The sequence below is a fragment of the Zophobas morio genome, unplaced genomic scaffold, assembly GCF_036711695.1.
Source record: "Zophobas morio isolate AGI-343-1 ecotype UQ-CSIRO unplaced genomic scaffold, CSIRO_AGI_Zmor_V1 ptg000038l, whole genome shotgun sequence".
Classification (NCBI taxonomy): domain Eukaryota; kingdom Metazoa; phylum Arthropoda; class Insecta; order Coleoptera; family Tenebrionidae; genus Zophobas; species Zophobas morio.
This window is the reverse complement of record NW_026972143.1, coordinates 3,864,221-3,874,591: the sequence shown is the minus strand read 5'-3', so window position 1 is coordinate 3,874,591 and position 10,371 is coordinate 3,864,221. Positions and strand designations below refer to the sequence as shown.

At 36.2% G+C, this 10,371-nt stretch overlaps 2 protein-coding genes across 2 annotated transcripts; both read left to right on the top strand.

Moving 5' to 3' along the window:
- The first annotated feature begins 542 nt into the window (after window positions 1–542).
- LOC135140070 (fatty acyl-CoA reductase 1-like) lies at window positions 543–2,856 on the top strand. The gene is made up of 5 exons (XM_064070470.1): window positions 543–839; window positions 886–1,393; window positions 1,721–1,913; window positions 1,962–2,213; window positions 2,296–2,856. Exons 1-5 carry the CDS (start codon window positions 642–644, stop codon window positions 2,690–2,692), a joined length of 1,548 nt encoding a protein of 515 aa, XP_063926540.1. The 5' UTR covers window positions 543–641; the 3' UTR covers window positions 2,693–2,856.
- Window positions 2,857–5,786: 2,930 nt separating this feature from the next.
- Window positions 5,787–8,281, top strand: LOC135140066 (fatty acyl-CoA reductase 1-like). The gene is made up of 6 exons (XM_064070465.1): window positions 5,787–5,853; window positions 6,057–6,350; window positions 6,396–6,903; window positions 7,230–7,422; window positions 7,471–7,722; window positions 7,797–8,281. The coding sequence occupies exons 2-6, from the start codon at window positions 6,153–6,155 to the stop codon at window positions 8,167–8,169; spliced, it is 1,524 nt and encodes a 507-aa protein (XP_063926535.1). The 5' UTR covers window positions 5,787–5,853; window positions 6,057–6,152; the 3' UTR covers window positions 8,170–8,281.
- Window positions 8,282–10,371: the final 2,090 nt, after the last annotated feature.

Below are 10,371 nucleotides of genomic sequence, written 5' to 3'. Positions count from 1 at the left end.
TCTGGATGTACACGGCAATAGTCAGACCGATGTTGTGCTAGGGAGCTTTAGTTTGGTCGCCCAGAGCTAGACAAAAAACAACAGATCTGCAACTTGAACACGTTCAGAGAATGGGGTGTCTCAGTGTTACAGGAGCAATGAGAACCATACCCGCAGCGGCTCTGGAGACACTTCTTTGCTTAGCACCTCTTCACCTTTACATAGAGGAAGGGGCAATAAGGACGTCTTCAAGACTTCACTCTCTGGGAATATGGAACAAGGAAGGTCGCATAACTAAGCACACTCTTATCTTGACGGAGGAGTTCAACAGAATACCCTTCTTAAGGATGGGTTGGAACCGAATGGGCAAAAAATTAACATATGGGAAGAAAACACCTTGCGTACCACACAGTGTGCAGACAACTAAAGCGAAAATATTTCCACCAGATCCATTTTAATTTCAATTGCAACAACTTTGATTTATTTAATGCAGGTCAAGTTTTTGCATTAACCTTCACGTTTGCACTTTTTAAAATTGACAAATCATCCTTGCAATTATTCGACAAGTGAATTTCAACGGTGAAAACATATTCTACCTTTAATATACTTATTTGTGACCGCATAGAACAAGCACTATTAAATTTTCTGAAAACTTCGGGACGATGGTTGACATACCTACAATTCCTGAATTCTACCGCAACAAAACCATCTTCATAACCGGTGGAAGTGGTTTCATCGGAAAAGTCCTCGTCGAGAAGCTCCTTCGATCGTGTCCAGACCTGAAAACCATCTATTTACTCTTGAGAGAGAAAAAGGGCCTATCTCCTGAAGAAAGAATCAAAACCATCACCGATTTACCAGTAAGTCGCTTTGTTCATTCGTTTCCCGTTTTTAATCCATGTTTAGCTCTTCGACGTTCTCAAATCGAAAAATCCCGACTCCCTAAACAAAATTAAGATCGTTGTTGGCGATGTACGGGAGCTGGATTTGGGGTTAAATCTTCAGGAACGTCAAATCTTGATCGATGAAGTGAATGTCGTTTTTCATGGAGCCGCGTCAGTGCGTTTCGACGATAGCTTAACTGATGCTGTCATCTTGAACACGAGGGGGACTAGGGAGGTTGCTAAATTGGTACTAGAGATGAAGAATTTGGATGTTTTTGTTCACATTTCGACGACTTATTGCAACAGCGATCGAAAGGTGGTCGAAGAAAGATTGTATCCTGCTGTTGCCGAATGGGAGAAGACTATAGAAATAGCGGAAAACATAGATAGACATACTTTGAACGTATTGACCGAAAAGTATATACATCCGCAACCAAATACTTATACTTTTGCGAAGTCTTTGGGCGAGCACGTAGTCTACGATATGTGTAATGGAAGAATACCTCTTGTTGTTTATCGACCTTCTGTTAGTGAGTATAAATTAGTTATACATATAACAGTCATCCCTATAGATAACAAAATGGTTGTACCTATGCCATTTCTGCTTCTTAAATTGACAAGTGTACAACGTTATTATGTACGTTACATAATGAAATTTCAACAATTTTCACCCTTCATTTCCTAGTGGAACTCGAAAAGTTTTCAGATTATAGTACTGCAACAAAAAAAAAAAAAGAAGTTTCGCGAGAGTAGAAACACAGTATTTATAACACCATTGTTGATCATTTATCAACGTTATCAATTTTCTAGAGGAATAAGTAAATTATTCGTAAATTATCTTAACTGTTTGTTAACAGTTATCAGTACAAACATCGAACCCATCCCAGGTTGGATCGACAATTTTAACGGTCCCATAGGTCTCACGGTAGGTTCCGGAAAAGGCTTAGTGCGCATCATTTACTCTGACCCTAACAACATTACGGACTATATGCCAGTTGACGTTACGGCGAAGGCTCTCATCATATCTTCGTGGAAACAAGCTACATACAAGTATATTTTTTCTCTTTTCTTCCGTAGAAGTTATAAATCGGTTTCCAGAGACGCAAGCCACAGACTCAACCCATCATTCTACAACGGTAGTAATAACGACGTGAACAACACAACTATACAAACCGTCGTCGATTTGGGCACCGAAATATGGAAAGAATGCCCCTACGATAATGTTTTATGGTACCCCAACCCAAAAATCACCAAGTGCTACTACAATTATGTTTTTCAAATGTTGATGTATCAACTTATACCGGCTTTACTCATCGACGGCATGCTTAAATTAATGGGCGAACGACCGATGTAAGTATCGCAAGAATTACTTGTAGCAACATAAAATTTTAGAAGGGTGTATCTCAAAATGGGAATTTTCTATTCATCGCAGGCTTACTAAACTTCAGAGAAAAATTCACACTGCTAATGTAGCCCTGGCTTACTTCACACACAACAACTGGAAGTTTGTTAACAGCAATTTTTTTAATTTGGTGGAAGAGTTGTTACCTGCGGATTTTGACAGTTTTTCCTACAAATACGAGAACACTGTGATTTATACATATATATTTGACTGTATTTCAGGTACTAAAAAGTACCTTTTAAAGGAAAATGATATTAACAAAGCGAAGAAACATTTTTTGAGAATGTGGGTATTGGCTAAAATTTTCAATTTCTTGTGGTATTTGGGGCTGTTTTGGCTTATATTTATTAAAATTGAGGTTGTTTCCTTAGTATTTGATAACTATAATGACATGATTTGGCAAACTGGTGTCAACTGGATAAACTAAAAATGCCAGCTATGTTTGTTCTTCATCCAGGTTTTTGGTTATTAAGTTTTTAAAAATCAGCGTGTCGTGTCCATTAATTTCTTAAATTTTAGTTGTTATTAACAAATATTTGACTTTGTATTTAATTTATTGTAATGTTACAAATTATATTTTTAAATTATAGTTATGGGTTATCATGAATTTGTTGGGTTGTTATTTTGTTTCTTTGTTAGTTTAATAAAAAAAATAGAGTGGGATTATTATATTATTCTTTTTATCTAACGTAAACCAGTCGCCTGATGGACTCGGTTACAATACTTCCTTATAGCTTAACCTCGGAAAGTAAAGAAGGAGTTGAAGGTTGGACAGATATATTTCTGGTAGGATCTGGGTAAGTCGATTCTACGACAACTGGTCGCAAACAACTCGTCGCAGGACAATTGGTCGCACGTAAATTTATCGCAGCGTCAATTGATCGCAAGGTAAAATTCATCAGGAAGTATTTTCTTTTATTAAAACTAAATATTTTGTATTCTGAATTTTAAGTTGCAATAAATTTAGCAATCAGGTAAGGTGTAAATATCGAATTAAAAACAATTTGAATATAGATAAGTGACGAAGTTTGTAGTTGCACTTTAAAAACTAAAAAATACGAGCGTAAACGCCTTGTTACATAAGATTTTTTATTAATAAATTGTCATTTCGGTTATTTTTTTAAGAGACTGTTACTATTTATGTCGTTGCTTATTTTACCTATTACATTATAGGAACTAGCTTCATTATAATAAGTACTCAACATAAAAAAAGTGTTTATTGTTCTTTACTAGATTTATTATACAATTATATAAAAAATCATATTTTTAACAACCATTAAATTTTAACACATTTTGATACAGAATTGCCTCTATTGTCTATTCTTGCCTTTATACATATCACCAAACAATAAAATTTATGAACTAATAGTACATCTAGAGTATCCATATGCAGCGAATGTAAATTCCACTGGACGGATATAATACTTATTTTAATCCCTTGTAAAGTGCAGCGGATCTTTTACAGGGTTTGAGAAAGGTTTACGTGTATTGTAAATATATATTGCCAAAACTTTTGTTAGAGCGTCAAGAATAATTTTGTGTTACCGGGAAATCTAAGAAATGTAGGTACTTATGCAACTAAAAACTTACTTTTTAATTATTATTATGTCACTAGTATTGTACTGAAGAAAAATTCAGTTGTGCCATATGTGGGTGTAAAAAATACATATACAGGGTTAGTCACGAGAAAATTACTTCTGAAAATTATTTTTACGCAACCCAAAATACGAATACCGTGTGCCACTTGATGCTAACTGAATTTAAAATGAAATGGTTAATCCATGATTGCTTTGAGTTTGACAATGTCATTTTGACAATTCTGGTAAAGGAGGTTACGCGAGTGTCCATGGTGGTATCGCAACCAGTTGGAGATCTCCACTGGCGCCGCTAATAAATTTGTCAGGGCTTGCTTCGAGTGCCTCTTGATCTTTTGCAACCTATTAATCACGAGAAAATTATTTCTAAAAATTCATTTTACGATAAATATTTCTGTGACGTGTAAAACAGCTCTTAGATCTAAAAAAAGGAAAAAATAATTGGTTCGCAGTTTTCCATGAATGACCCTGCTGCTACCTGATTTTATTATTCTCGGCACTTTGCATCCTACAAAAATTTACAACAAGGGTTGGAAAAAATTAAAGCCACAATTTACATCTGCCCACTTACATCCGGCAGATTAGGCAAATAATTCTGAGTGAATAGTCGGCCTTCCGAGTGAAATGCCCCTCAATAAACTTTGCAATCTTCCCAAGCTAAAAATTAGTCACGCCATTGCGAATAACCACTACTCAGTGGCGTCGTCATTCTGGTTGTTTCTAGTTTTTAACGGTATTTACTGTTTGTATTACTTGTTACTCGTAATGTATTGATTGATTTAAATATTTTAAATAATAGATAATATAAATCTGTTATGTGCTTTGTTTTATTCAACAATTTTTATTCCATGAGCATCTTCAAAAAAAAAAAAAAACTGTACGTCACTGTCAGCGGCAGTCTTATCTGGGTAATGAGGGTTACTGTTTATGACACACTTTATCGGTTTGGCTGGAAACCATCATTTTAAGTCTGGCACTTCCTCCAGTATGAGTATATTCTTTGCTCCATGGTTCAAACTAATCTTTTTACGATCTTGTTTACACAAATGGCGTAAAAGTGGAGATTGGTACGTAGGTACTTCGCAAAGGGAATGAGATAAATTATTCATTCTTTCGTATCTACAAGCGCCCCATTAACAGTGTGAGCGTTCAAAAAAGTTCTGAATGAAAAAACATCTTTTGTTTTATCATGGATTAAAGATAATCTAGAACTAATTTGTAGTGATCAAAAAATTTTCTGCAAAGAATGCAGTAAACTCCAAGATTAATTGTTTATATATAAATTCAAATTTCTTTGCACCAAATTTATTAAAAAATATATATATTTAATTTTTTAAGCTATCAAACGTAATGAAAATAATACTTTTTCACTTAAAACTGTAACGATTTCATTGATTATGATAAATCTATAAATTTTTAATTTGACAGTTGTAATAATTTTAAAGCCATTTTTTATTTAAAAAAAATGACGTGTGTAACACGCTTTGAAAGCTATTTTTTTCACTCGTTTAATTGACAAACTTTAAACTTGTGAGAAAAAAAGCATGAATCACTTACTTGAGTGTCTAATTAATAAGACGAATAATCCAAATGAACATTACAGTAGCATACCGACGAAATATGTGTCAGCATTAAAAAAATTATTTTACAATATTTTCACTTTTTTGCACTTTGGTTTAGTCAGAAATGAGCCTAATTGTTACTGTTTTTATGGAACTGGTATGTATTTATTTTGACACTTTTTTAGAAATAATGATATTTTTGAGAATATAGCACTGTATTTTATTTTCCTCATTCATAACAATTACTATATTTCTCTAAACGCTATCATTTTTCGTCTGCGATCAATTGTCGCATGCGACCAGTTGTACTTGCGACGAATTGTGTTGCGATGAATTGTGACTGCGACCAGTTGTCGTTGCGATCAGTTGTCGCTGCGACCAATTGACGCGGTACCGGGTAATAAGTCAGCAGGATGGGGTTGACGCTACGGGTAAGCAAAAAGATTTTAGGGGAGTTTACAGGTAGGAACCACCAAAAGTAGTACGCAGAGTGTGTAAAAGAGACGAGAGTTAATCAGGTGTACACAATGACTAGTGTGTAATTTTGATTTCATGCAGGTCAAGTTTTGACCTTAACCTTGTCGTAAGAACTTTTTAAATTTAGTAGGTAAACCGGATTTTACTTTGTTCACAGTTAAACTTCGACGGTGATAACATATTGGTCCATCATTACCCTTATTTGTGAATACACAGAAAAAGAACTGATAAATTTCCTGAAAAGTTCAAAACGATGGCTGAAATACCCACAATTCCTGAATTCTACCGGAATAAAACGATCTTCATAACCGGTGGAAGTGGTTTCATCGGAAAAGTCCTTGTCGAGAAGCTCCTTCGATCGTGTCCAGATCTGAAAACCATCTACTTACTCTTGAGAGAGAAAAAGGGTCGATCTCCTGAAGAAAGAATCAAAACTATCACCGATTTACCAGTAAGTCGTTTTTTCATCAGTTTTCCCTTTTTAATACGTTTGTAGCTCTTCGACGTACTCAAATCGAAAAACCCCGATTCTCTGAACAAAATTAAGATCGTCGTTGGCGATGTGCGGGAGCTGGATTTAGGGCTAAATCTTCAGGAACGTCAAATCTTGATCGATGAAGTGAATGTCGTTTTTCATGTAGCGGCGTCTGTGCGTTTCGACGATAGCTTAACTGACGCTGTCATCATGAACACTAGGGGGACTAGGGAGGTTGCTAAATTGGCACTAGAGATGAAGAATTTGGATGTTTTTGTTCACATTTCGACGACTTATTGCAACAGCGATCGAAAGGTGGTCGAAGAAAGATTGTATCCTGCTGTTGCCGAATGGGAGAAGACTATAGAAATAGCGGAAAACATAGATAGACATACTTTGAACGTATTGACCGAAAAGTATATACATCCGCAACCAAATACTTATACATTTTCGAAGTCCTTGAGCGAGCACGTGGTCTACGATATGTGTAATGGAAGAATACCTATTGTTGTTTATCGACCTTCTGTTAGTGAGTATAAATCAGTTTTGCAATAACTAATAATCACTCTCAAAATATAGGCACGTGCGTAAATTGAAAAATATATCATATATAGTACTAACGTGACTTACATTTTAGAATAAACTGTCACTATAGACATACAGGCTGATTTCGAAATAATTGTAATCATGGCATCACGTAACGTAGTGGTGGAAATATAGAAAAAACAAATTAAAGTCGAATGGGGCAAAACTATAGGGGTTTTGCCCTATTCGACTTTAAAATGAAATTATTCCTAGTTTTGCTTGAAAATTAAAAATATCTCAGATTAAATTATCTCAACTGTTTGTTAACAGTTATCGGTACAAATATCGAGCCCATCCCCGGTTGGATCGACAATTTCAACGGTCCCATAGGCCTCACGGTAGGTTGCGGAAAAGGAATAGTGCGCATCATTTACTCTAACCCTAACAACATTACGGACTTTATGGCAGTTGACGTTACAGTGAAGGCTATCATCATATCATCGTGGAAACAAGCTACATACAAGTATATTTTTTCTCTTTTCCTCCGTAGAAGTTATAAATCAGTTTCCAGAGACGCAAGCCACAGACTCAACCCATCATTCTACAACGGTAGTAATAACGATGTGAACAACATAACTATAAAAACCGTCGTCGATTTAGGCACCAAAATATGGAAAGAACGCCCCTACGATAATGTTTTATGGTACCCCAACCCAAAAATCACCAAGTGCTACTACAATTATGTTTTTCAAATGTTGATGTATCAACTTATACCGGCTTTACTCATCGACGGCATGCTTAAAGTAATGGGCGAACAACCGATGTAAGTAATTACTTCTATACCAACATTAAATTTTACATGGGTATACTTCAAAACGGATTTTTTTTTAATTGCAGGTTGACTAAACTTCAGAGGAAGATTCACACTGCGAATATATCTCTAGCTTACTTCACACACAACAACTGGAAGTTTGTTAACGACAAATTTTATAGTTTACAGGGCGAGTTGTTGCCTGCGGATGTTGACAGTTTTTCCTACAAATACGAGAACGCTGTGATTTATACATATATGTTTGACTGTATTTCAGGTACTAAAAAGTATCTTTTAAAGGAAAATGATAGCAACAAAGCGAAGAAACATTTTTTGAGAATGTGGGTATTGGCCCAAATTTTCAATTTCTTGTGGTATTTGGGGCTGTTTTGGTTTATATTTATTAAAATTGAGGTTGTTTCCTTAGTATTTGATAACTATAATGACGTGATTTGGTAAACTGGTGTCAACTGGATAAACTAAAAATGTCAGCTATGTTTGTTCTTCATCCAGGTTTTTGGTTATTAAGTTTTTAAAAATCAGCGTGTCGTGTCCATTAATTTCTTTATACATACATGTTTGATTGTGCTGTAGGTACTAAAAAGTACCTCCTCAAAGAAAGTGATGATGTCAACAAGGCGAAGAAGCATTTTTGGAGGATGTGGGTGTTGGCAAAAATTGTCAACTTCTTGTGGTATTTGGGGCTGTTTTGGCTTGTATTGATTAAAATCGGGGTTCATGATTATTTGATAAGTATAATGACGCGATTTTGTATTTTACAAGTGAATAATAATAATTGTACATTAACTTTCTCGTTTTTATTGTACTCCATTAATTTCATACAATATTGTATGAATTTATTGTATTAATAAATGGAGACAGTTTATTAATTTATTATTTGCCTTACAGGCTTAATAAGATTCCAATAGGGGTACAAATTAACTTAATCCACATAATATAAATAAATCAATAAAATAAATATTCGAGTTTTATATTATAGTAATTGTTCTATTCTTTCTGCTTGCTCACCCCTTGCCTTAGTTCCTTTATCTTCCGTACTCCTTTCATCCAGTCCAGTTCTCTTCCCTTCCATCCTCGTTTAGCACTTCTTCCCTACTTTCCTCCTATTCTCTCAATACTTTACATTCTTCCAGCATATGCTTTATTGTTTCTCTTTCTCTTCATTTCCACACCTAAAGCTTGCCATCATTCTTTTCTCCTTTATATTCTCTCTGTGTGTGTACTTTGGTACTTCATTCTCTACTATTTTTCTATATTCTGCATTATATCTAGACTCCGATATTCTCGATCTGCGTTCTTGCTTGTCTATATCCTTATCTCTTACACTCAGTTCTTCTTCCTTACTCCTTCCTATTTCTCTCATTCTCTCTATTTCTTCACATGCATATCCCTTTCCTTCATAATACTTGTCTCTTTCGCTCCAAACATGTTTTCCCCCTTTCTTTCTTATTTCTTTCCAACAATCTTGCAGTATTTTACAATAACCTCTCTCACTAAACTTCTCTTCAAATCCAACCGCCCTTTTACCCGCTTCCACTCTCATTTTCTCCATTTTTGTTTCCTCTCTCACTATATACCCCGGCGTATACTTTTCCAATCCCAATGTCCACTTTAAGTATTTTTCTTGCACTCTCTCTATTTCTTTATATTCCCTTCATCCCCAAATCTCAGCTCTGTACATAAATACACTTTTGATCAAATTATCAAACATCATCATTCTTCTCTTATAATCATGTCCATCTCTCTCCTATTCCCCATACTATTACTATCACTTTGTTCGTTTTTCGCACCATTTCTTGAATATGCGCTCTGTCTGAGTTATTGCTCTTTAATGTATATCCTAAGTACTGGATTCTGGATTCTGGATTCTGGATTCTTAATTTATGGGGCTGACGGTAGCCAGCCGGCACTTAGGCCTCGCCTTTGGGCCCATTGTACCTTCCCCAAGTTCATATCAGGGGGTTTTCCCGCTCCTCTACTCAAGCCACCCATCTGCTTGAATGTACTTGAGTAATGCAGAGGGTGGAAACTCCCTGATATTTGCCATACTAGGCCAGATGTCCCCTAGTATGGATTCCCTGTAGGAGGCCAGGGCTGGACACTCACGTAGAATGTGCTCAGCTGTTTCCTCTTCTTCATTGCATTCACGACAGATTGGGTCTGTTACCACCCCTATCGTATGTAGATGTTTGTTAAACTGGTAATGTCCCGTAAGGAATCCTACCAGTTTACGCAGTTTGTCCCTTGATAGTGAGAGAAAATTTCGTCAACTTACGGTCTGGTGTCGCCATACAAGCTCTACTATGCCGGCAGCTGCTCAACGTCGCCCATATCTGCTCATGGTGTCTCTGGGTATATTGCTGTACGAGTTCGTTCGAGAGGACGACCGAAGGCGTGATTGCCGGTTCGGGTCCCCAGAAGGGCATGCGCGCGGCTCGCTTCGCCATCTCATCTGCCCTCTCGTTTCCTTCGTTGCCACTGTATCCTTTGATCCAACCAAGTTCCACACTATTCCTCTGCGTTACATATTTTAGCGTTTGTCTGCACTCCGAAACCAGCCCGGATCGAACCATACAGCTGTCCAGGGCTAGTAGTGCAGACTTGCTGTCAGTAAGTATGCGTATTGATTTGTTGCCTATT

What these genes read in the sequence shown, in the direction of transcription:
- LOC135140070 (XM_064070470.1), top strand. Translation starts at nt 642, where the DNA reads ATGGTTGACATACCTACAATTCCTGAATTCTACCGCAACAAAACCATC. An exon ending in TGTTTATCGACCTTCTGTTA is followed by an intron (nt 1,394 to 1,720) that starts GTGAGTATAAAT and finishes GTTTGTTAACAG; the next exon opens with TTATCAGTACAAACATCGAA. An exon ending in TGGAAACAAGCTACATACAA is followed by an intron (nt 1,914 to 1,961) that starts GTATATTTTTTC and finishes ATCGGTTTCCAG; the next exon opens with AGACGCAAGCCACAGACTCA.
- LOC135140066 (XM_064070465.1), top strand. Translation starts at nt 6,153, where the DNA reads ATGGCTGAAATACCCACAATTCCTGAATTCTACCGGAATAAAACGATC. An exon ending in AAACTATCACCGATTTACCA is followed by an intron (nt 6,351 to 6,395) that starts GTAAGTCGTTTT and finishes ATACGTTTGTAG; the next exon opens with CTCTTCGACGTACTCAAATC. An exon ending in TGTTTATCGACCTTCTGTTA is followed by an intron (nt 6,904 to 7,229) that starts GTGAGTATAAAT and finishes GTTTGTTAACAG; the next exon opens with TTATCGGTACAAATATCGAG.